Below are 27,707 nucleotides of genomic sequence, written 5' to 3' on the forward strand. Positions count from 1 at the left end.
TTGTGGTGATTGTGCACCCAGAATGCTGTTGGGGACCGAGTTCCAGGATCTTGGCTTAAGTACCACATGAAAAATTGGTGAAAAGCTTGAAGAGGAACTTGCAGCACCCATACATCAGCTGTCCAATTTCCTCCAAATGGCAAAATTTTGGAAGGTGCTATGCAAGTTGTTGCAATTTAACTTGTAGATCACCACTGCCATTTTTCTCTGGCAAGACAGCAATTGAATATTACTGGTTAATGCTATACTAATCAAAGAGTTTGCTTAGCTCTGGAAACGTTGAGCTTCTGGAGTAACTGCTTTACTTTAGAAGCTTTTGACTTCCTTGATTTGGAGATGCCGGTATTGGACTGAGGTATACAAAGTTAAAAATCACACAACACCAGGTTATAGTCCAACAGGTTTAATTGGAAGCACACTAGCTTTCGGAGCGTCGTTCCTTCATCACCTGATAAAGGAGTGATGCTCCAAAAGCTAGTGTGCTTCCAATTAAACCTGTTGGACTATAACCTGGTGTTGTGTGATCTTTAACTTCAACTTCCTTGATACTTCTATTGCATCAGGAATTAACAGAGAAGTTCTATTATGTGGTATCTGATGCCCTCTGCTGGCTGAATGCAGCCAGAGCAAATTTCCTCACTATAAACTCCCTTCAGTTATTTTTTTACCAGTTCTGAAGTGTTACTGCTCACAAAATATTGACACTGCTGTCACACTTGCTGAGTTTCTCCAGCTATTTCTGTTTTTTGTTTGAGATTTCCAGCATCTGTAATTATTCCCCAATTATTTTTATATCTTTCCTCTTGATTTCAATTGAAATTGGTTCAGTCTTCACGTGGGAAATGGCCGTTTCTCAGCTGGCTCTAAGGTATTTGCAGTTTGGCAAGTCTCTCTCTTTGAGATCAAGGATGATTGTTTTCACAGAGGTTCAATGGGATCTGAGATTGCAATAAGTTCAACTTTTGATATGAAGATTGTGTCACATGTGGGATGGGTAGACAACATTTGAAGAGTTGAGTGCATAGTGCTGGAAAAACACAGGTCAGGCAGCATCTGAGGAGCAGGAAAATAGATGTTTCAGGCAAAAGCCCTTCATCAGGAATGAACAACTCTTGAAGAGTTGTTTGGAGACCTGACCAATTGGTCACACTGGTTTGACATCTTCAAGGATGGTTTGAGAGAGAGGACAAAAGAAGGAAAGAACAATTATAGTATTGCCTTTAATGACCTAAAGCTATTCCAAAGCTCTTCAGGTACAATAATGTACTTTTGAAAAGTAATCACTGTTTAAGTGAAGGGAAACTCAGCAGACCATTTTTCCACACAAATGGCAGAGGTAGATCACCAATTACAACTGTTTAATTATCCTTTTTGTGAGCTTGATTTCAATGACAACAACATGAAAACTATAGTTTTTTTTATTAATGAGCCATTCAGTTGTAAACAAATTCATTATTTAAGTATTTAATCACATTTGATCATTAGATTCATCTATACCACACGTCTGCTCACAATGTTAGCGTCACATAAACAAACATTTATTTAATGTTTTTCATGGTCACAGGAAATCCCATAGTTCTTTAGAAGATTAAGACATTATCCAAGACTTTAAATGACACATCAGTGCAACATCTCAGCAATACAAAGGTTCCAATTGGCCCGTTCAGATAATTGTATAAAAAGCTCAGATTGTTCAAAGAACGATCCACATGTGATTGAATGAATATGCTTGCTCACACTCAAAGGTCACTTAGTCTGGTGGGATGCATTCTGTAACAGCTACAATTGCTATTGTATCCACCTTACAAAAGGGGTCCCTTGTACAATGAAGTCCAAGAACCAGACAGCACTACTGAGCAGCTAAAGACAGAAAGCAGAGTACATGGTGGGAATAACAGCAATGCCATGGAATAGGCACGCAAACAAATATCCTGGAGATATGAGTTTAAATCCCACCAAGGCAGCAGGTAGAATTTAAACCTAGTGAATGTATTGGAATTTAATCTAGACCTATAATAGTTGACAATTACTGTTTATAAGAACCCAACTAATTCACTTCAAAGGGAAACAAATGTACTGCCTTTACCTGATCTGGCCTATAAGTGGCTCTAGACCCATAGTAATGCAGTTAATTCAACCACCCACTGGAAAGTTCAGTTCACAGACAATTAAGCAATACAGGTAAATCCTGGCCTTGCTGGTGACGCCCACCCCCCTTGAAATTCTGAAAAAGCCGCTGCCTTCACTTCAAAGGTTCCCATGGCTACTGAGAATCTCAAAGGTAAAAACAATGACTGCAGATGCTGAAAATCAAATACTGGATTAGTGGTGCTGGAAGAGCACAGCAGTTCAGGCAGCATCCAACGAGCAGCGAAATCAACGTTTCGGGCAAAAGCCCTTCATCACTGAGAATCTCAGATTGTTGAGGTTCCCCAGCCTCTCTCTACTGGTGAAGCCAGTGATACATGAATCTTCCCGATGCCCAACTCTGGGTAAGGGGAGGAAGAGGGCAGAGAAGAGAAAACTGATGGGCACAAACAAGAGATTTAAAATATATTTAAAAAGAAAGAATTACAATTGAATTTATTCCACGTGAAAAGGAATTGTGAAGAATGAGATTTAAACAAAGGCTGAGAGAGTGGTGCTGGAAAAGCACAGCAGGTCAGGCAGCATCCGAGGAGCAGGAGATTCAACGTTTCAGGCAAAAGCTCTTCATCAGGAATGACAGGCATTCCTGATGAAGGGCTTTTGCCCAAAACGTCGACTCTGCTGTGCTTTTCCAGCACCACACTCTCGACTCTGCTCTCCAGCATCTGCAGTCTTAACTTTCGCCTGTTTAAACAAAGGTGCCCGTTTTACATCTGCAAAAAAAAATTGGGGGCTGGATGTTCAGGCAGTGGGGAAGGGGAGGGGTTGGTGGAGAAGAGGAGGAAGGGTCACCAACCGCTGTATTAAAGAATCAGAAGTTAGTCCGGCTGCATTGGAGTCATTTAAACAGCTCTCACTAAAATAAATGGCCAGGAGCAGTACCCACTGCAGTGACTGCAGCCAACCCTGAAGGCTGCAGGTTACCTGGGAACCTGAACCTTAAAATGTTTCGATGTTAACTCTGAGGCTCAGCTGTGGGTGAGGGGTGAGGGGTGAGGGGTGAGGGGTGGGAGGTGGGGTGGTAAATGCAGAAGGCTAGTGGGGTAAAGGATTGGGGGCCAATGGGGTGAGATTGATCCTCCCCTTTCCAGCCTGTGGGTGAAATCCATACATCTTTTAAAATCTCTCTTGCCACTGGTGAAACAGCAACAGAGCCAGGCCAGGCAAGTGGGCAGCAGGAAACACATCCATAGCATGGCACTTACCAAGCCACCCAATAAATTTCAGCCAAACCTGCCATTTTCCTTTAACCCAAAAAATGGAGAAAGTTGTGATGCTTCCAGTTTTTCTAAGTAGTGGAGAGAATATTGCTTCAATCACCATTTACTGCTGTCCTAGATCCTGATGAAGTTCAATGATATTTTCAACTCACAATTTAGACTAACCTTAACAATTTTTAAATAACTATTCAAAGTCTGCAATGGAAAGATTATTTTTTAAAAAAAACGAGTAATCCACCTTACAAAAGGGGTCCCTTGTACAGTGAAGTCCAAGATCCAGACAGCACTAGCGAGCAGCTAAAGACAGAAAGCAGAGTATATGGTGGGAATAAAATCAGTACTATACATGGGCTGCAGACAGAGAGGTAAAAGAGGAGTGATGGTGTCATTAGGGGTTGGGGTTCATTGGGGGAGCTACTTAAATGATGAAATGGGACATTGCCCTTCTCCTCCCCCCTCTCAAATTTCAAATTAGTAACTACAAAACATTATGGGAAGATATCTTTTGAGATATGATTAGATTAGATTTCCTACAGTGTGGAAACAGGCCCTTCAACTCAACAAGTCCACACTGATCCTCCGAAGAGTAACCCACCCAGACCCATTCCACTCTGACTAATACACCAAACACTATGGACAATTTAGCATGGACAATTTACCTACCCTGCACATCTTTAGACTGTGGGAGGAAACCAGAGCACACAGACCCGGGGAGAATTTGCAAACTCATATAGTTTTAAAGTGTATAATTACTGAGGACTTTGTTAATGGGTATTTCCCAAAAGCAATTTATGTTAATAGCACATTCACACATGCAATTTTTTTTAACTCTAATGCCAAGTGATGTTAGGAATCTCTAGCATTCATGGTGTACATAATTAGCATTAGTTAAAATCCTGGGTTCCAAAGTGGAAGAAGGATAGAAGTTATACTCTGTTATGTGAAGCTCTGACCTGTGTTTTTGAATATTCAAAACAACCAAGTTCAAACAGTATTTACAAAACATCATGGGATTTGAGTGAAATGAAGAAGGTAATTTGGGAGATAATTACAAACACCTGTCTGATGTTTGTAATGAGATCATTAAAAGTTTTGTTTGCTGACTTCAGTTTTACAACTAGATAGGGGAGCCAGGAGTAGGTTTATGAAGAGGGAAGGACCCATAACAGCAAAGGAACTGCATTTCCAAGCAGTCAGGGTTGGGATAAGTGCCAACATGCTGAGAAGTCAGTGCAAAAAATTCCAGAAGCAGGAAGTAGAGGTTGAAAAGGGTAAGATACCCAAGTCTGTAAAACACATGAATTTAGGGAATGCATTATAAGTAACAGTAAGCTAGGTTAGCAGTTAGATTTAAGGGTCTTTGGCCCAACAAATATTTTCTGAAGAAAATAATGAGTTAATGAGTAGAAAATTGACTACTGGTGAAAACACCATCTCTATGCAGGCCTCTCAATATCCTGTGAGTTTCAAATCAGATTCCTCCCTCATCCTTCTAAATTCCATCGAGTACAGACCGAGTCCTCATATGACAAACCCTTCATTCCCAGGATGATTCTTGTAAACCTCTTCTGAACCCATTTCAATACCAGCACATCCTTCCTTAAATACGGGACCTAAAACTGCTCACAATATTCTAAATGCAGTCTGACCAGTGCTTTACACAGCCTCAGCAGTACGTCCCCATTCTTGTATTCTAGTCCTCTCAAAATGAATGTCAACATTGCACTTATCTTCCTAACCATCAAATTAACCTGCATGTTAAAGAAAGAAAATCCTGAACTAGGACTCCCAATTCCTTCTGTGTTTCTGATTGCCGAAAACTTTCCTCATTTAGAAAATAGTCTACACCTCCATTCCTCTGTCAAAATGGATAACCTCCCACTTTCCACATTGTATTCTATCTGCTACTCCTTTCTCCTATATGCTTAGCACGTCCAAATCATTTTGCAGCCTCCCTGCTTCCTCAACGCGATTGTTCCTCCATTTATCGTTGTGCCATCTGTGAATGTAGCAATAATGCCCTCAGTTCCTTCATCCAGATCATTAATATATAACGTGAATTGTCGTGGTCTCAACACTGACCCCTGTGGAGCTCCACTAGTCATTGGTTCACATCCTGAGAAAGATCCTTTTATCCCTATTCCCTGCCTTCTGCAGCAATACTATGGCTTTGAGAGGTGTATTTTGGCCAGGTTTGTTTTTTGAAGAGAGGTGTTGAATCATAGGTACCCAGCTGGCTCTTCAAGTCAAAAAAAAAGTAAACAGCTTGTGAGGTCTTGGGATTTTTTTTGTTAGTTGGAACAATGAAAGCAGTACGAATGGATGGACCCAGGCTCCCACAGAACCAGGGTTTCAGTTTATCTTTTAGTTGCTTTTGTGTGGTTTCGATGTTGGTTGTAGAAGTTGCCATAACTCCCTCTCTACCAGAGTTTTCTCTTGATGTTATTTTCTCCTGGACTTGAGAAACATCACACGTGAGACAATCAATTTTAATGAATTTGCCTTTGCCAAGGGGGGTGTTTATGGGCAGTTATTATATTGGAACAGTTGCTGCTTAGTAACTAAATAATCTATCATTCTGTTAAGTTTTCCAATAGAGTTAATGTTACACCAATTCTTCTGCCTTTTGTTTGTGTTTTAACTGCAGTGTAAGAAGAAGCTGTGTTTTGCTTACAGCCTGGTAGTGTGACCAGTTGAATTCCATCTGGAATGCTGCGCCTTACACTTGCCTGTAAGATAAAAGTTAGGGTTAAGGCTATCTTCTTGATATATCTTGAGGGGTTTTAGTCTGGTCCATAACACTTCTGCTACTCAGCCAATCTCATTTTAATGCCAGGACCTTGCCCGTAACACCATAGGGCCCTATCTAATTTAGCAGCCTCCTGTGCAGCACCTCACCAAAGGCCTTCTGGAAATCCAAATAGATCACGTCCACTGATTCTCTTTAGCCTAAATTGGTCGAACAGATTTGTCAAGCTTGACCTCCCTAGTTTACCATGCCCTTCCAAGTACTCCACGATCTCGTCCTGAATATTGGACTCAAAACTCTTACCAACAATCAACGTTAGGCTAACCAGCCTTCAGTTTCTTATCTTATGCCTCCCTCCCCTCTTAAACAGAGTGTTACATTTGCCATTTTCAAATCATCTTGCACACTGCCTGACTCCAGTGATTCCTGAAAGTCACTATCAGTGCCTTTACGATCTCCTCAGCTATCTCCTTCCGAACTCGGGGGTGTCTATCTGGTCCGGATGACTTATCCACCTTCGGACTTTTCAGTTTTCCCAGCATCAGCCCTTTAGTGATGGCCACTACACTCACCTCTGCCCCCAATTCTCATGTTGCTGGTGTCTTCCACTGCAAACTAATGTAAAGTACCTATTCAGCTCCTCTGTTCCCCATTTTCCAATGGTCCAATGTCCGCTCTTGCATCTGTTATCTTTTAGATAGCTTGAAAAGCTTATCTTATATATATTACTAACTAGTTTACTCATATTTCTTCCCCCACCCACTCCCATTGCTTTTTTCATTTATCCTTTCTAAATTTTAAAAAGGCTTTCCTTAATCATCATCACATTGTATGTTTTTCCTTTTTTGCTGTCCCTGACTTCCCTTGTCAGCCATGGTTGTCTCTTTGTCCCCTTAGCATGTTTCTTGTTCCTTGGGATGAATTTCTTCTGCGCCTCTCAAACTATCCCCAGAAACCCCTTGCCATTGCAGCTCCACTGTCTTCCCTTCCAATCGACTCTGGCTTGCTTCTCCCTCACATCTTTGTAGTTACCTTTACTCAATTGTAATACTGTTACATCTGATTCAATCCTCTCCCTCTCACAATGAAGGGTGAATTCTATCATATTATGGTCTCCAGTCCTTCACCTTAAGCTCACTAATCAATTCTTGCCTGAACACATTACGAAATGTGGGTGGCACGGGAATTAGCACTGCTGCCTCACAGCGCCAGAGACCTGGGTTCAATTCCCGCCTCAGGTGACTGACTGTGTGGAGTTTGCACGTTCTCCCCATGTCTGCGTGGGTTTCCTCCCACAGTCCAAAAATATGCAGGTTAGGGGAATTGGCTATGCTAAATTGCATGTAGTGTAAGGTGTAGGGGAATGGGTTTGGATGGTTGCGCGTCGGTGTGGACTTGTTGGGCCGAAGGGCCTGCTTCCACACTAAGTAATCTAAATCCAGAACTGCTTGTTCCCTAAATGGGCTGTACCACAAGCTGCTCCAAAAAAAAATCACATCTCAGACATCCCACAAATTCCTTTTCTTGAGATCCACCACCAACTTGATCTTCCTAGTTCATCTGCAAACTGAAAGCCCCAGTCATTATTGTACTAGTGCCTTTCTTACACACCTCTTCTAGCTCCCAACTTATTTTCTTCCCCACATCCTGACTACTGCAAGGAAGCCTGTATACAACTTCCATCGTGGTTCTTTATCCTTGCAGTTCGTCAACTCTACCCACAGATATTTTATGCCTTCTGACTCAATTGCTTCTTGTTATTGATTTAATTTTATGTATTACAAACAAGGCAACTCCACCCCTTCTGGCCATCTGCCTGTCTTTTCCGAAGGATGTGAATGCTTGGATATTTAATTCCCGGATATTTAATTCCCAAGCCCTGATTCCCTTGTAGCCACATCTGTGATACTCATATTATACCCGCCAATTTCAATCTGTGTTTTAAACTCATGTACCGTTTTGCATACTGTGTGCATTTAATTACAATACATTCATGCTGTGTTGACTGTCCCCACCCCCTTCTCATAGATGTCCCCTTATCTGCTGTGCCTGAAGCTAGATTGCTAACCTTTTCCATATTCCTTGTGGAAACTTTAACCTCCGGTGAGCACCCACCACTGATTGTTTCAGTTGCATGGAAAATTTATGGAAACATCCACCTCCATTCCTCCCAACCCCCACTATTTAGTTTACAGTCCTATCCCCAGCCTGTTATTATTTTTGACACTTGACGAACATTATTGTGGTGCTTAAGATTGTTATTAAATATGCTGGCCTCTGCAGCAGACAAATACTATCAGTCTCCCACAGCCTGCTGCTTCTTAATCAGAGGTTTACCCCCCACCAGTATCTCAGTGTAGATCTATTAACTTAGCAGAGATTTAAAAATTATACAGGTTTATAAAATCATGAGCAGCATGGAAAGGGTAAATATATAAGGTTTTTCCATCGGGTGGGGGAGTCCAAAACTACAGGGCACAGGTTTAAGATGAGAGGCAAAAGATTTAAGAGAAACCGAAGGGGCAACTTTTTCACGCAGAAGTTGGTGTGTGTATGGAATGAGCTGCCAGAGGAAGTGGTGGTAGCTGGTACAATTACACCATTTAAAGTCATCTGGATGGGTATATGAATAGGAAGGGTTTAGAGGGATATGGGCCAAATGCTGACAAGTGGGACAAGATTAATTAATCTGGTCGGCATGGACAAGTTGGACTGAAGGGTATGTTTTCAAGTTGTACGTCTCGAAGGTTCTAAGACTCAGATCTTAGTAGCTTCTATATATCACTGTCAGACAGAACTTGTTACCAGGATCAAAGGAGAATTGCTGATAGACTACACCAACATAATTTGGTCACCAACGAATGCAGTTAAAATCTGAAGATTATAGGCTGAAATGTTCCTCTAGAACTACAGCACAAACTAGGGAGATTTTCCAGAAATATTGCATTGCCTGAAGTGTTATTCTTCAAAATGAGACACTTAAATCAAAGCCACCTCTTCTAGTCATATAGTTTTACATCCCCACCCACAAAGGTCAAGTTTTTTGGCAGGGGTGCAAGAGGAAGTGAAGAGATACACAGACAGTCAGACTGCTGGAAAATGTAACAATTCAGAGAGATGGAGAAAGGAAAATATGTGCAAAGGACATGATATAAATGCACAAATTTCTTTCCTAGATGTTATTTCAACAAAATCATAACACTACACACCATTTTGACAAAATAGGCTTGAGATTTTATTATAGTTAAAACAATTGTACTAATCTGACTGGAGATAAACTTTTAAAATAAGACATTTTAGGATTCAAGTTAAGAAAATCTCTCCATCAAAACTCCTTCAAAAAAATAATTATAATCCATTTTCAACCGAGAGAAAACACAAACCTGAATGCATTTTAGTTTCTCTGTCAGCAAATGCACTACACGGAGCATTAACAAAGTGAAACGGTGAAACAAGGGCTGTGCTGTCTGATTAAATCATAGCTGAGGCAACAAGACGGCCTGGAAATCTGAGTGTAACCTATTTGTATAGAACTCCAGGAGTTTCCAGTCTTGATGAGCAAATTCTGCTGGCAAATGTTTGTGCCCAAGTGTCTTGTAAGGACAGATCAGGCTAATCTGTGCCCCTTATGGTTCAGTAATCTGTCAGTCAATTTCTTCCAAACTCAGGAGTAGAATGTCCCTCTGGGTATGGTACTGAAAAAGGTGGTGTCCATAATACATTTTCTTTGAAACATAATATGTATTTTTTTTCCAGGGAGGAGGGTAAGATTGCAAAAAGGATACAACTTGACATTGGATGCTAATGCTGAGACTCCCCCCTTCATAGTGCATTCTCCAATATGAAAAAACGGAACAAACAGGAATCCTTCACTCAAGTTGAACACAATTTATAAACATGGTCTAAGACTGGATAGAATCTGGCAAAAATAAATCTAAAATTTACAGATCTTATGCACAAAGAGAATTCCAAAACCAGTTCAACAATCAACAAATTTAAACAAAAAAAAAGTGTCCAAAAGTGAGAGTTTATGAACATTAAGATTGGATGTTTAAGGCCCATGTTCCACTCAAGGTAGTAAAAGACATACTCAAATACAATATTCATTTTATTTTACAGATACCACACTTCTCGATTGCAATTATTAACATAGTAGAATAAACAACAGCACATTCCAGAAACAATAAGTGGGACAGTATTATAAGGCAGCAGGATGACAGGGAGCAGACAGGAATCGAAAATGAATCATTAGCTCAAGCAGTTGAAGTCTATGATCTGAACCACCACACACCTCCCCAGCCAACCCTGATGAAATTTAGGATCTGACATCACATTCTGACCTCAAAAAGAAAAATATACATTAACCTGTTGTTTCAAGTAGTCAATTTATTCAGACTTCTAGCTGTTCTCACTCCCTGTCCACTCCAACACAGCTAGTAGGTTTTGTTGCTGTTCATGCACAAATACTACTGCTGCTAATTTATGGTCCAGGCACAACTGCATGTTTATCAATTCTCAAAGCATCTGATTGCAGGAAATAAATCTGTAACAGAATTTTAATTTGGGGACACTTTCCTGCAGTATTTATAACTTTTCACAAAAGTATAAATTACAAAGCAAGTCTAAAAATGATTCTAACTGGCTCAAGAGTTCTAACTAGTCCAAAACAAAATGGCCACAGATCTTGTTGTTTTGTCTTTGGAAAATTTCATTGCTCTGTGCCAGGGTTACAGCACCCTGTCTGCAGTGCATCAGAAGGCAGTGGTGCAGGAAGCAGGTTTAGACAACACCAGAAACAAGACATTTCTGATCATTTTAACCAGCAGCTTTAAAACAAATGGAAAACACATAAGTATTTAAAAATTTGAAGGAAAGAATGCACTAGACAGGCAACTGAATCCAAAACAAATTTTAATATTTGAGCCAAAGCATAGATTCAGATGAAGGTCCCCATGTGATTTCTTCCTATTAGGATACCAACCACACTACCATTGCACTACAGCTTTCAACATCAAGCAGTTAAGGTCAAAAGATTATTCTGAAAAAGTAGCTCTTCATCAACCTTGTCCAACTCTGAGATGATCAATCATGTTCTGATGAACAAACCCATCTGAAACATTAATTCACCCCTGTCAGATGCTGATCAGCTTGCCATGCACTGAGGATTGGTTGCCACCTTGCAATGTATGGTAAAAATGTGTAACATGTAGCAAACCCAGTGTCATTAGCAATGCCATAAGCTAATGTGCTAATCAGTGCCGACAGAAATAAATGGATGGTGTCAGTGATTTTAAAGTCAGTGAAAAACTTGCTTTCCCAAAAGTAGTCATACCCTCAGCCAACTGGCAATAAAACTCAGCAAGTGTCCACAGTCAGGTCAGTTTCAGTTCAGTTTTAGCACAAGGTCAAAAATATTGCACATGTCCAGTTAATTGTATTATTCATTGTTTAAGTACAATGCAAATGTTGACACTGCCTTACCAATTCTGGCTACACATACATTACCTGAAACCTAAATCATCAGAATAATTCTCAGCAGCTCCCTTACCACAGAGCACAGATACTTGTGCATTGGAACTGAAGAGGGAGGAGAGTGCACTAGTTTTCAGAGAATGGGCAGAGTGAGGGAAAGGACACACAAAGCTACCCTCCTGACAAGCTTAGATATTTAAAGCTAAAAGTTCTAGGTGAGGTGGAAGTGGCAGCGGGGTTTTGGCAGTGGGGGGTGGGGGTGGTGGTCCACAAAATTTAATAAGTGAAATTTTTACAGTTAAAACTGTCATGCCAAATGCTTATAAAAAGTTATGTTTCAAAAAGAATGGCATTAGTGAGATTTCCCTAACTTCACTGTCTATTCCATTATTCTTTAACAAATCCAAAAGAAAAATGAACTTCATTAAACCAACACATTATAAAAGCGCAAAAGATCGGCAAAGTCAATAAGCATATCAGAATATGCAAAGGCCATTGCACATGGCCCCAAACTGAAACAGTCCAAACATCCTTCAACATCAAACATATTAGAATTACATATTTCTAAGGAAGCAGTTCACTGGAAAGACTGGGAGACTATTGAGCAGAAACCCTCTTTCCTTACCCCAAAATCAAATAAAGCTTCATTTATCTTTGAATATTTCATTAACTTCAAACAATTGCAGCTAATTGTCTCTGTATAATTTAAAATATGGTCTCAGATTTTCCCAGGTTTAAAATTAAAAAAATCATTAAAACAAGCAGCAATGAGATGGCACCAAAGTTTCAGTTACTACTATCATAGAATCCCTACAGTGTGGAAACAGGCCATTTGGTCCAACAAGTCCACACCGACCCTCTGAAGAGTAACCCTCGCAGATCCATTCTGCTACCCTACTACTTTACATTTACCCCTGACTAATGCACCTAACCTACACATCCCTGAACACTACGGGCAATTTAGTATGGCCAATTCACTTAACCTGCACATCTTTGGACCTTGATAGGAAACCAGAGCACCCGGAGGGAACTCACGCAGACACGTGGAGAATGTGCAAACTCCACACAGACAAGTCACCCAAGTCTGGAATCGAACCCAGGTCCCTGGTGCTGAGAGGCAGCAGTGCTAACCACTGAGCCACCGTGTCATGAGCCACAATCCTGAGTATATACCACTGTGAAGGACCAGAAGGATGGACTGCAACGGATATCAAAACAAAACACAGTTGTGCTCAATTCAGGTAATGTTACACATAATTTGCCAGAAATTTATATTTTTCCCCAAATCTGACAGTTGCAGGAACAAAAAGGTACTATTGTTCTTTCTTTCCTTTCATATATATTCTGTAAACTTTGTGCTCAAAATGAGCAATATTGGTTTTCAGGAATGCAAGACTTTTCAAAGTCTTCACAATCAAACAATTATAGATACAACTGCTAGATACAAAGCTTCCTCTACTCAAGTTATTTTTCCATCTCAAAAACTTTTTTATTGCACTAATTTTACATTTCACCAAGAGAACCACTCCTTCATTATCTGCCTCAAAAATGTGATCAGGTTAAAGCTGAATTATCTACCTCTTTTATGTGAGTGAGACAGGAGCATTCAATAGATTTTTGCCATGAGCAACACTCCTGAGTGGTAATTCATCTTAATAGTTACAGCTTGAAGAATATAAAAGTTAAGACAACATACACACAAATTCACAGTTCTCCTAATGCTGAATGGGTAAAGGAACCATCTGTTGTCAAACTAAAAACAGAACAGGAAGTTTCAAACGTAATCACTGCTTTTGTCTAAGTCTGACTGCTAGGCTCAGGTTGGAAAGAGTCATTGAGGGACCATATTCTTGATTAATCAAAAATAATTGGATGGTGAAAAATCTTGCAACATATTTAAAAACTGGACCAGTTAGTTAGTTCGTTACCTTGCACAGAATTTCTCCAGTTAATCAAAACTACATTACCACACAGAGCAGAGTGTGAACCGGCTACCATAGGGAGCTAGTAAAACCTGGAACTGAAATATACATTTTGCATTGCAAGATGGGAGAACTCAGCAAGAGGAATACAGATTAGCAACACCGAATCACATACAATCAGCACACAAACAAATAGCAAGGCTCTCACTTCACATGGTGATAAAGTATTTAAAATGGTTTAAGTTCAAAATTAGAAGAGGACAATTTGAATTTATTAAAAACTGTTGGATTCAGCTTACTGCTTCCTTAAACAAAAAACACTTCAGACCTGGTTTAAACTTACTTATCCACATTTTGTTTTCGCTTTACTGGTACAGATCAAAAAAAAGTGTCCTCATCTACAGGACCCACAGCCCCCATGCCTCTGACTAAATGTTAGAGCCATTTCAAATTAAAAATCAGTGGCTGATTTTGGAGATCCCATGCAGTTTAATAAATAAAAGGGGAATGACCAGACCAAATAAGACAGGCAGAATAAAAAAAGCAACAATTTTAATCTCAATGATCAAGTCCCTAACAACCCCTTGCTCACAAAGCCAAGAAATGCTCTACTTGCTGGAGGATTTCTGAATTGATCCAGACTGAATTTTCTGAATTGCACATACTGCAACTCATTTTTCATCATTTTATTTAATTAGAAAAAGGACAAGAACTGTGCGATGATTTAACAGAATTGAACCAGTCATAATGGATTATCATAGGCAGCATGCCAGGTCTGTGCCAAATTAGTTAACCTTTGACAGGCATTTTTTTGGGATTCAGCTTCCATTGTTTTGAGGATGTGAGAGAGCTGAGGAAGAGAAAAAACAGGCAGAGGTTCTATGCTGAATTACTACTTGGCAACTTGAGCTAAGTGGAAATTACATCTGAGCATGTGCTACTTGCAACATCCCTCCAGAGCCCAGCCAGTAGTTACTATCTAGATGCATACAAGGCAGCACAACCTGGGCAAGATACTGCCACTTGTACCATATCCTGGCAGAGATCAGCTCCAATAGAGGGGAAAAAAGGAGAGACAATAAATGGATTAGTGTGCTGGAATTTTACATTTGAGTGGCCGTTCATCCAATTAGGATTTCAGGAAAAAAGGACATGGTTTTATTTAATCAGCATGAACAGTTGGTTTAAATTACTGGATGTCAGCCTTTTCTCCTGAATTTTTTTTTTAAAGTTAAACATTTATAAGCTGAGCTTTCGCATGGACCTCAAAGTTTCCTTTGTAAATCAAAGGCCACACAGCTCCTGACCAAAAATTACAAATGTTTTTGGGAGTAAACTTATAAAAACCCTATGATCTGTTAATACAAGCAAAGGAAATTCACATTAGAAAATCATACATCCTATACCATCAAATCAAAGAAACCAATAGCTGGTAGAATGTAGGGAATGGATGGATCTAATCTATTTTGATTTAAATGAATATGATTACAGTGTTAAAGTTCAGGAGAACAGACCATTTTAGTATCTCTTCTGCCTGGATCCCACACCAATTACTGCTGGTTAATGATCATTACCCTGTAGAAACAGCAACCTAAAAAGTTATCAAAATCACAGTGATTAGCTAATTTATTGCTGAGAAGAGTGCAAGAAAGGCAGACAGTGTAAGTGTTAGACCTTATAATCCAACTCTGCATTCATTTTGGTGTACATCTCATAGATTGCGTCAATAGTCACAGTGAAGTTGACTAAAAATTGCCTGATTTTCTCTACACATTCTTCTTCTTTCACCTCTCTGCCCTTTGACAGGGCCTTCATAAAGTCTGATTTAGATGGAGCTGCATAAACTGCAACCTGCAAAAGGAAAAGAAATGGTTAGGCCACATGCTGCAGTCAATACTTCAAAATCTTAGCATATCCCAATTGCCCTTGACTCCAAATGGTCATCCGCATTGGGTAGGGCTAGCCATGAATTGCATTAGTAATTCCATACTCATTAGTTAAGGGAAAAATTTAAAAAGTTTAGGCAGTTATTTCAAACTGTATGTTTGAACCAGGACTATTGCAACTCTGTTGAAAACCTGCTACTTGAAACAATTACTATGGAACAGAATTTCCTGATTGTCCCGTCCACCTTGAAAAGGTGCAGAGATAAAAGGGTGATCCCTTAGATCTACCTAGAAGCCAGCAGAAAAACGGTCAGTCTGTATGCATGAATCAACACAAGATTAATCCAAAAGCCAATTTATGCATTCTCACTTCCTGGAAATGGTGGTCAAATATAGTTGCAGCATGTGTAAGCACTTGCAAAAAAACGAAAAGTGAATGCAAAAAACACTCACAGTAAAAAGTCTTTGTACAAACCAGCTGTGGTACTTCTTCAAGGTCAACTCATATGCTTTTGTGGCATTGACTCGAATGAAGTTTGGGTTTGATTCATCCCGCTCCCCATCTGCGATGCTTTGCAGCATAACTTGTATGAACTTCAAACCCCTGCAAAAATAGATAGAAAACAATTCACAAAGCGAAACCAGTGCCCCTCTAAATCTCTATGGAAGTCAAAAGATCACCTATTTTTAAATGTGAATCTAGTTGTCAGTTACATTATATGACTGTACAATGCTCAGCACAATTTGCAACTCCTCAGATATTGAGGTAGTCCATGTTCAAATGCAACAAGATCTGGACAATATTCAGGCTTGGGCTGACAAATAGCAAGTAACGTTTGTCCCACACAAACACCAGTCAATGACCATCGCCAATAAGAGACAATATGGATGTAAGTTTGCTCGCTGAGCTAAAAAGGTTGGTTTTCAGACATTTGGTCACCATACTAGGTAACATCATCAGCAAACCTCCAGTAAGTCACTGGTGGTATGGCCCACATCTTATTTATGGGTTTAGGTTTCTTTGGGTTAGTGATGTCATTTCCTATGGTGATGCCATTTTCTGTTCTTTTTCTCGGGGGGGGTGGTAAATGAGATCCAAGTCAATGTGTTTATTGATAGAACTCTGGTTGGAATGCCAAACTCCTAGGAATTTTGGCATGTGTCTCTACTTAGCTTGTCCTAGGATGGATGTGTTGTCCTAGTTGAAGTGGTGTCCTTTATCCACACAGAAGCATGGATAAAAAAAACCTATCTGACTGACCCTTAACAGACACAGAAAAAGCAGTCTTAGAAAGAGGATTAAATTACAACTTCCAGGATGCGGACAAGAAAGATTTATTCGCTGCATTAGAAACACTGAAAGACAATGAGCTCACAAGACGAAACCCAGCAAACCATCAGAGATAGTCGCACCAACATTAAGCAGGAAAAAAGGAAGGTAGCGCGTTCAATACACAAAAGGAAAACACGAGAAGGACTAAAAAAAATAAAAATATTGTTATCTTACCTGCAGGCAAAGGACGCTTGACAATCATTTTAAATCAAAAGAGACTACTTTGAGAAAGCAAATGCATTGCTTGTAGATACCAACAAGTGGCGACAGACCTGACTCCACAACTAGGGAATCGAATACACAGCCTACTCTAAAAAACTTCAGTAAGAAAGACTGACTTCCAGAAACTGAAACCAGACAGGTCCAACACACCATGCTTCTATGGATTACCCAAAATTCTGAGCCCCCCTCAGACTCAGTCTCGCTACCCTGAAGACCAAAGACACCAGATAGAAGAGGATGTAACAGACCTATTTAAGAATATCAACCTGGCCAAGGAAATACTGACTATACTATTGGAAGAACCAAAGACAAATACAAAAGCAAGGACAATATGCCTTACCACCCACTTCACCTTCGACAACAAAACCTACAGACTAACCAAAGGAACACCCACGGGATCTCCGATATCAGGGTGCTTAGCAGAGACAGTAACGCAGAGACTCTAACAAATAGCCCTGCCAAACATCTAACCCAAATTTTGGGTCCACTACGTGGATGACATCTTTGTCATCACTAAATGAAAAAGGTTAGCGGAAACCTTCAAGACCATCAATAATACCCTTACTGGTATAAAATTCACTAAAAAGTGGAGGAAAACAACAACAAACTGCCATTCCTAGATGTCACAGTAGAGCGAAGAATAAATGGGGAACTTCAAACCAGTGTTGACAGGAAAACACTTGCAGACCAAATCCTGAACTACAGAGGCAGAGGCAATCAGCCCAATGCCCACAAAAGGAGCTGCATTTGAACAGTATTTCAACAAGCCACCACACACTGCTGCAAAGAGGAACTACAAAGAACAGAGAAAAATCACCTATACGTATTCAAAAAGAACAGGTACCCAATGAACACAGTCCGCCGATTTCTCAGCAATAAACCAAACACGCAGACAAAACACGTCCAGATACCTTAGCCACGCTCCCCTACATCAAAGAACATCTTGGAAATGGCTGCCAGACTACTCAGACCTCTTGGCACAAACCCACCAACACACTAAAACAGCAGCTAATGAACGTGAAAGACCCTATACAGACAACAAGCAAAACTAATGTAATTTACAAAATACCTTGAAACGTTCAGTAATGTTCTGTGACATTCCATTCTAGAACATTTCTCTCCTGAACTCTAAATCAACCTCTCTGTAAAAGCCTCCAACATATGGAATGCAGATTTCCCTACAAACAGCTGCACCCAATCTACATTCCGCAGGTCCTGCCGAATTTTGGTATACTTGGCGTTCCCCAAAATTAGCACTCTTCCCTTAGGACTATAAAATTGTGATAACTATTCCCAAATTTATCCCCTACTGAAACGTCAGCCACCTGGCTGGAGAGAGTGCAAGAGCGAGCGCGAGAGAGCACGAGAGAGAGAGAGAGAGAGAGAGAGAGCGCGAGAGAGAGATCGCGAGCAAGAGAGAAAAAGAGAAAGAGAGAGAGAGAGAGAGAGAGAGAGAGACACAGACAGAGAGAGAGAGACACAGACAGAGAGAGAGAGACACAGACAGAGAGAGAGAGACACAGACAGAGAGAGAGAGAGACACAGACAGAGAGAGAGAGAGACACAGACAGAGAGAGAGAGACACAGACAGAGAGAGAGACACAGACAGACAGACAGAGAGAGAGAGAGAGAGAGAGAGAGAGAGAGCGCAATAGCGAGAGAGCAAGAGTGAGAATGAGAGATAGAAAGAGAGAAAAAAAGAAAGAAAAAAGGAGAGAGCGTGAGAGATCACCTGTCGTGTTGCATGAACCTAAGACTCCAATTGAGGCCATCCCCACAGGTGTCAAACACTATTGCCAGCCACTTTGCTTTGTTGCTTATCCCAAAGTATGCCTTGGAGGATGGATACCCGAAGATCTGAGGCTGAAAGTTCCGGACTGCTGAAGTGTACCCCAACTGGGAGGGAAAACTCCTGTATGGTGATCGTTGAGCGATGTCCATTCATCCTTTGATTGTGCGTCTGCTTGATCTCGCCAATGTATCAAGCCTCAGCGTATTCCTGCCTGCACAAGGATTGGTGCTGGGTCCGCTACTTTTCATCATTTATATAAATGATTTGGATGTGAGCAGAAGAGTTAGTAAGTTTGCAGATGACACCAAAATTGGAGAGGTAGTGGACAATAAAGGAGGTTACCTCAGATTACAACGAAATCTTGATCAGATGGGCCAATGGGCTGAGAAGTGGAAGATGGGTTTAATTTAGATAAATGGAGGTGCTGCATTTTGAGAAAGCAAATCTTAGCAGGATTTGTACAATTAATGGTGAGGTGCTAGGGAGTGTTGCTGACAAAGAGACCTTGTAGTGCAGGTTCAAAGTTCCTTGAAAGTAGTGTCACAGGTAGATAATATAGTGAAGGCGGTGTTTGGTATGTTTTCCTTTATTGGTCAGAGTATTGGAGTTAGAAGGTCATGTTGCAACTGTACAGGACATTGGCTTAGGCCATTTTTAGAATATTGTATGCAATTCTGGTTTCCTTCCTATCAGAAGGATGTTGTGAAACTTGAAAGGGTTCAGAAAAGATTTACAAGCATGTTGTTAGAGGATTTGAGCTATAGGGAGACATTGAATAGGCTGGGGCTGTTTTTCCTGGAGCACGGAAGCGGAGGGGTGACCTGATAGAGATTTATAAAATCATGAGGGGCATGGATAGGATAAATAGACAGACAATCTCTTTCTCCTGGCATGGGGCGTCTAGAACTAGAGGGCATAGGTTTAGGGTGAGAGGGATAAAATATAAGAGAGACCTAAGGGATAACATTTTCACACAGAGGGTGTGTGGGATGAGCTGCCAGAGGAAGTGGTGGAGGCTGGTACAATTGCAACATTTAGAAGGCATTTGGATGGGTATATGAATAGGAAGGGTTTGGAGGGATATACACCACTTGCCAGATCTTTGTCCACCTCAACCTACCAAATCCCTTTGTTTCCTCATGTCTTCTGCACAACTTACCTTCTGACTCATCTTTGTGGCATCAGCAAATTTACCATCATATCTTGTGCCCTTTCATTATAAAGGGTTGAGGCTTCAGCATCACTCAAAACATCGTGTCATTAAGAAAACAAATACCCAGATGCCTACCGTATTTTGTTAGATAGCAATTTTCTAACCATACTAATATGTTTCCCCCCCATACCATGAACCTTTTCTGCAAAAAGATTTTATGCAGCACCTCATCAAATGCCACTAGAAATCTAAGTACAGTATATCAACTGGTTCTCCTTTAAACCTTGCACATGATATTTTTTCAAAAGAAAGAAACCCAACTCCAATAAACTAGTTGAAGGTCAGGCAAGAACTCCACTCCCAGGCTTGCTTCAAAAAGTCCATGAATTTCTAAAATATAGAATATGACGCACTCCACAACTGAACAGCTTTACAGCTCAAGCTGACATACATAGAACAGCCACTTGGAGGACAGCAGCAAAATTGCAGAGATAACACTAAGAAAGAAACTAAAAATTTACCTTTTTAACCACATCAGCGCCAATGTAGCTCCAACATTTGGCCATTCAGTGCCATATTGTTCCTTCTCTCCTTCCAGAATTAGTTGCAATGTTTTGAATTTTGTGGGATTTGTTTCATACACATTCTTGATTTTCTGTTCAAAAAAGACAAATGTTGCACATACAATTATTCTTATTAGGAGAAACAAAATTCAATCCTTTAGTTAGCCATAATTTCCTTTGGAATGAAAGGTTTTAGTTAAAAATTACTTCTTTAATCATTGGAGCTTTTCTGCATAGATCACTATAAAATGCAAAATAGATTGAAACATGAGATTGTGAAAAGGGGTGCCATTTGAACCATAAATAACACTGATAAGTAATTTAGGATAGTCAGTCAGATTTGTGATGTGGCAGATTTATATCATACTGGAAACTACCTATATATTAACATTCAGAACCCCGTTCTTTGTAGACAGAAAGAACATGTACACACAATATACCTGTTTCAACCGAATAGTGACAGCCATTCTTTGGTTTACTTCTCAGGGCAATACCTTGACTGATCATCATAAACTTACCTGGGTTAAAATTTGAGATCTATCTGGCGGTTAACTGGCAATCATCATCTAATTGGTGTATTCTCCATGGCAATGTCTCTATCGGAGTCCATTGCTAACCAAATCAGTGCACACATACAAAAATGCTACTTTGATTTTCCTTGCAAGTTGTCTTGAATGCAAAGCAAATAACATAAACAAAATCATTTTTTTCCCCAGCAATACTAGAGATCTGGACTACTGAACAACAACATAAATATATGTTTTTTTACTGTTAAGAAAAGTTATAAATGCAATCAACATTTAGCAAACAAGCAAAGAAACACTATTCCTTTGCATTTCAGATTTAACTAGCTAAAATTTCTTCTATTCCTTCATAATCCAAACCTCCTACCACTGATTCAGAACATTATGGATTCAGGCTCTGCATTAGAACTGCACCATAGTCTATGTTAACATTTCAGTCTAATTCTTGGGGAGTCATGCATTATTGAAACAGATATCTTTCAGGTTAGGTATTAAACCAAGGCCATGTGTGCACATAAAATAACAAACGAGACAACCATATACCCCTCAAGCCTGCTCTGCCTTTCAGAATGCACGTGGTTAATCCATGGTTTCCAGTTTAGTTTCCTCACACTCTCTCAATTCACAAGACACCAAAGATGTGTAATGGTGCTGTCTTGCAATTAATAATAAGCAACTAATAGGTTTTGCCAATTTTCAACTTCAAAAATCTACATCAGGCAGGCTATCAGCTTCCAGTGGTAACCAGTTTAAACATTTATCATTCACTATAAAACACTTCAGGACAGTGAGTTCATGAAACATTCCCAATAAATATTGGCTCTTTTTTCCCCTTTCTCCCCTTTTAACAATCTCAACAACCTGGATGGCTTCACCCTTCACTTACAATATCACAGTGTTCCTCCAGGGCTGTAGAGAGTACCAACTTCGATAATGCATAGAAGTAAGTCGTAGAACTGGACTCAAATGCAGACTCTTAGTTTAGAAGTATGTATGCTATAACTCAATTAAGTGGAACCTCCTACTGGGACTTTATTTTTTTTAAAAATGGAATAAAGCATTTTACACAATGACTTAATTCAAATTATAACTAATTTTCAACATTACTATTTAGCTTAGTTGGTAGAATTATTTGATCAAGTAAATGCGATCTTGAGAATTAAGCAACAATTTATTTTAAGAAAAAAGAGATAATCTGAATCAATGACAATACAACTGAATGAAAGGAGAAGACAATATGTTACTCGGTACACAGTTTATTGTAGCCAAACAATTTACAGAATGTTCTGGTATATTCCTCTGCAACCTCTTGCTATAAAAAAAATCATGCTATAGAAAACAGCTATATCCATTCAGTAGAAAGTTCACGTTATCCAAACAGCATCCATAATTCAATGTTATAGCCAATTTGCATTGACGAAACATGAGTTATGCCAGAACGATCTGGATAGTACATTTTACCGGCAAACTGCAGTCAGTCTTATTGTTAAATCTCCCTTATCAGAATACTATAGTCTTTCCTGAAGGTGTACGCTCTTAATGGAATATGCTTCTGTGAGAATGGGCAGCCTGCCATCGCCTCAATGGCAGGGTGTCTGTCACACATGAACATGAGCAAGCTATCACTGGGGAGATCACTACAAGTGAACTGGCAGCAATGGTTCTTAGTCAACAATCAGAAATAGGAACTATCACGGATAATGAGGTGTTGAGATTAATTGTACATCCTATTTATACTGCAATATTCTCAATTAAGCCAGCTATAAAAATGAGCAATCGACATATCACTACTTACAACAGTCCAGACTACTTACAGTGATGTTACCAGTCACATCTGCTTTGATTGGTGAAAACACTGTTGACCCAAGGCAATCTATAAATAAATAAATGCATTTTTAGGGAAGTGCACTTTGATTGAACATTATGCAGTTTAGTATCTGTCTGTGAATACAGGGAACTAATGCAAAAAGTTTGTCCATTTGAAACAACTGAATCTTTTGATTGAGATATTCCTCAACAGCTTAAAAAATTTGAGCTACACTTAAAATACTAGAATTTATAATATGTGCATTAACATTTTAAGACTTAAAATACACACAACCTGAATGTAGTAAAAAAGTATCGAGCTGAAGCCATTTTTACCATACTGCTGCACTCCATTAGACAACTCAGCTTTGACAGAATTCTGCAGTATTTACAATACTGATCACCTGTGTCAGTGTTTACACTCCACTTGGAGGGATGATACTCATACTCACATGAGAATCTTTGCTAAGAGTGCACAATGAGTGTTCTAATGAGTGGGCTTTGGGGAGAGAATGAATACAGATCATTTGCACCATGCTCTAGTCAGGCACTATTGCAGATGTTTACATGTACTAGTTTAGATTGTCAAGATGTATACTTACCCAATGAGAGGATACAAAATGAATAATATTCAACAATATCAAGATCATCTCTGTGTTGATGGCTAATGCATATGGCCACTAGATCCTCACCACATTTTCTAAAATACTGAAGTACAGGTGGAGATATTCTGTTTTAAATTTAGAGTAAACATTATTTTGCTCTACATGATTTCCCTCATCCCCTGAGAATGGAAGGGGTAGCATTCAACAGATGCTACTCGTCCCCAGCGTACCACCCAATCACAACATACAGGGCCACTGGTTTACAGTAACCAAATAAGTCAAATTCCTTTTCTTCTTCAGGACTCTATGGTTGAGATTATACTCTATATTCCGGTACATAGCTCTCTCATAAAAAATTGAAAAGCAGTTAACTTCATCAAATCAGGACTAGAAAATAATCAAAAACATTGCAAGTGTTTTGTCAGCACCACTACTCTACTTAGAAATAACCCAGAATAGGAAAAGTCAAACATGGGACTTTGTAGATTTGAATGCCCAGTGATGAATAACAGTATGTTTTTTTTTGATGGATAGTGCACTTATCAACAATGATCAGTGCATTTTCTAAGTGAGCTATCAAGATTAAAATTTATGAGTTAGGTTAATGATGTAGGGATCTAAACTGTTTTACTTTCAGGAGAAAATCCACCAAATAAAAAGGAAATTAATGCATATTGCAGTCATTTTTAAGTCAACATATGGTCTTATGGTTTGTTACTAATTGCATTATAAATAAAGAAAAATATGTAAAAATGGAATAAAAACTCAGTCAGTCAGTGAATGGAAAGCATCAATAATTGAAGCTAATAGTTCTTCAGGCCCAAGTTGGCAGGGTTGTGTTTCCAGAACTGAATAATTCATTTTCTGGAGATCGTACAAAAATTGTAATGAAGTCTTTTATGTTCACAAGCTAACAACAATTATAAGTAGAGCTCTGCATGGAAAACTACCCTTGGGACATGAAGATGATAATCTAATATTGAAATCGGACAAGTTAGAATGTATAGTGTGGAGCAGCCCAGTTCAAAGAACCTTGCAGCCCCTGCAACGTGCTGGACTAGCTGACCATTGTTAGGTATGTGTTAATATTTCCCCAACTTCATCACCACAAACAAAATCATACCTTATCTCAAGGAGCAATGGTTTTATTAAGATTGAAAACATCCACATGGGGTGACGTCCCCTCCTTTCCAATGAGTTCTTTAAAATCATGCTTGAGCCAGTCTCTCCTCCATCTCATCCTCACTAACCTCTTTGACCTTTAATAACTTTTGACACTATCACCTTCTCAACTTTGTCCTCTATGGTTGATCACAGTGGAACCAGCTTGTGTAAGACCATTAGACATAGGAGCTGAAGTTAGGCTATTCAGCCCATCAAGCCTGCTCCACCATTCAATCATGGCTGATAATCATGGGTAGACTCAAATGCAAATTTGTCCTCTCTTATTTATCCACTAAGAAATCTTATAGTAAGAATATCTTACTGTAAAACTGCTATCCTTCCGACCTGCCATGTGAGTTCACCCCTTATCCTGACAGCGGTCTACATCCCACCACATGCAAAAGTAAATGTACTTCACAAAATATACAACACCGCTAACAGTCTTGAGACACAATACTCAAAAGGCCTTGTTCATTGTAGCTGGTGACTTCAACCAGACCAACATCAAGAACATGCTATCAAAATACCATTAACATATCTCCTGTCCCATCACAGGTCCAAACATCTTTGAACATTGCAATACGACCAAAGATGCCTACTGCTCCATTCCCCTTCCGCATTTTGGAAAATCCAATCACAACTCTGTGCTCTTCCTCCCAGCTTTCAAGCAAAAATTGAAGTATGATGACTCAATACAGAAAGTAGAGTGATGTTGGTCTGAGGAAGGGCTTCTATGGAACTGCTGAGAGTCTGTGGTCTGGTACATATTCAAGAACTCAGTGGCCAAGCTAAATGAGCATACCAACAGTGTCACAGATTTCATCAGCGTGCAGAAGACTGCGTGCCAAAGAAGTTAATCGAATGTTCCTCAACCAGAAGCCACGGATGAACTGGGAGATTCAGTCCCTTAGTCCGGCAACACTGGCATATACTGGAAGTCTAGTTTTAATCTTCGTAAGGCCAGAGACACAGAGGCAAAACAAAACTAAGTTTGTGATCCAGACCAACCATACAGGACACCCATCATTTGTGACAAGGCTTACATGACATAATGAGCTACAAAGCAAAGTCGAATAGAATCATGGGCAGCTATACATCCCTACACGTCAAGCTCAATGCATTCTCAGCTCGCTTTGAGCAGATGGTCAATGAAATAATGTCACCTATCCCAACTGCCTCAGATGCACTTATACCCACAGTCAGCACTGCAGATGTTCGATCAGCCTTCTTAAGAGTGAAACCACGGAAAGTAACAGACCTGGATGGAGTCCTTGACCATGCACTCAGATCCTGTGTGGACCAGCTGGCAGGTGTATTTGCAGACATCTTTAACATCTCCTTGCTACAAATCGGAAATTCCCACCTGCTCCAAAAAGACCATCATCATCCAGTGCCAAAGAAAAATCATGCAGTGTGCCTAAATGACTACCACCTGATCACAAAGTAGTGAGAGGGTTAGCCATGGCTCACACCAACTCAGGCCTACCAAATTCCTGGTCAGTGCAACAAGTCCACAGAAGACACCATCTCCCGATCACTACAATCACTGCGGGACATCTGGATAACGAGGACACTAATGTCAGGTTCCTAGTTATTGACCACTGATCTGCCTTCAACACCATAATTTCAAACAAACCTATCTCTAAACGGAGACCTAGGCCTCTTTGTAATCTTAGATAATCTTCTTAACTGTCCACTAAACCACCACTCAGTGTCATCTGCAAACTAACTAACCGTGCTTCCTAAATTCTTATCCAAATCGTTTATATAAAATGTCAAACAACAGTAGATATAGCTGAATGCCACTGATCAAAGTCTCTTATTAAAAAAAGGTTTAAAAAAAGCTAGCTAGTGGTATCATCACCTTTATATACAGTGGAGAAATACAAATAGTTCAGAACTATAAATATGTAAAATTTTAAAAACCAATCCCAACATCTTATCTGGGCTTTGATTCAACTAACTATTGATAGATTTGAGCTTGGGCTTGGCCTTTTGTGTTGGTTTCAAGTTTTGAAAGCTCCAGTACATTCTATTCAATTGTGAATTTTTACACCGGCCTATAAAATATCTCAGCTTCCTAAAACATTACAATAATATCTTCCACACCACTTCCTCCAAAGTCTTGTTAAAACTCAATATAACTGTGCATGTTCCTGGGTTCCCAATGAGTACAGATTCACATATGAAGATACAGATATACCTAAATAGATGGCACCACCAGTGGACTGTTGCCAGTTGCATCATTGGCAAAAATCTTTGTTGGATTCCATGAGAAACATGTCTTCAATAGATTGACACCTAACCTCCTATTTCCAATACATACATGACACATTTGTTTGTAGCTGCATGGACGAATTTCCTTACACATGTTAACGGATCCTCTACTGACTCAATCCTATGCAGACAGAGAAGGATATACACACATTTTTCTGTTTTAATCATTCGCTAGTTCTTTGACTTTGGTCAAGGCATTGCCTTGAGAAATCAACCTGCTTTGCTTTATATATATACAAAGTTGGCAGTTAACTGTCAAGCTTCATATAACTGGTGCAATATCTACTTGCCTACCAGTTAGCGCACTTCTCTAATACAGCATAATTGTTGGTTGCCTTTTACATTACCTTTTACAAATTATCCTGAGTGGAACACAAAAAGCTTCAGCAAAATGAGTATTCTATACGGTTACATAACAGATTCAGGAAAAGAGAAAAGAAGAAAGAAAAATATTTGATTTAGTAGTGCCACTGAAGATCTTGCATGCTAAGCAAAAAAAAATGTGAGAGAGAGACTAGCACGTTCAGGAAAGGAGGCCTTGGCGAGGGCCTAAGTGCCTCATTCTATTGTTCTATAAGCAGTCTGGTATAGATTTCAAAACTGATTGAAGCACCTATAGATGCCTAGAAACTATAGTTCATTAATGAAAATCAACTCTACCTTTTGAGGGCCCTCAAGAGTTAGAATCTGGACCTTATTTTCACAGCACTATCCGAGGCTGTAGCATTCCATTACTACCTAAAATCTTAGTGCAGACTATGAAAATTGAACTTGTAACTTCTGCAATTGGTGCAGCTTAATTATTACTATGGTTACTATTCAAACAATTGTACTTTTGTTTTGAAAGTTAACACACCACACATTTCACTTT

At 39.6% G+C, this 27,707-nt stretch overlaps 1 protein-coding gene across 1 annotated transcript in view; it reads right to left on the minus strand.

The window, feature by feature from the left end:
* Nucleotides 1-9,315: 9,315 nt before the first annotated feature.
* gltpa (glycolipid transfer protein a) overlaps nt 9,316-27,707 on the minus strand; it is a 30,200-nt gene continuing 11,808 nt past the window's right edge. The window contains exons 2-5 of the mRNA XM_072587900.1: nt 22,799-22,857; nt 20,419-20,552; nt 15,851-16,001; nt 9,316-15,362 (exon numbers count right to left, since the gene is read on the minus strand). Coding sequence (XP_072444001.1) covers nt 15,180-15,362; nt 15,851-16,001; nt 20,419-20,552; nt 22,799-22,857 — 527 coding nt within the window. The 3' untranslated portion in view covers nt 9,316-15,179. The remainder of the gene's footprint in view (nt 15,363-15,850; nt 16,002-20,418; nt 20,553-22,798; nt 22,858-27,707) is intronic.

The sequence above is a fragment of the Chiloscyllium punctatum genome, chromosome 17 (assembly GCF_047496795.1).
Source record: "Chiloscyllium punctatum isolate Juve2018m chromosome 17, sChiPun1.3, whole genome shotgun sequence".
NCBI classification, from domain to species: Eukaryota; Metazoa; Chordata; class Chondrichthyes; order Orectolobiformes; family Hemiscylliidae; genus Chiloscyllium; species Chiloscyllium punctatum.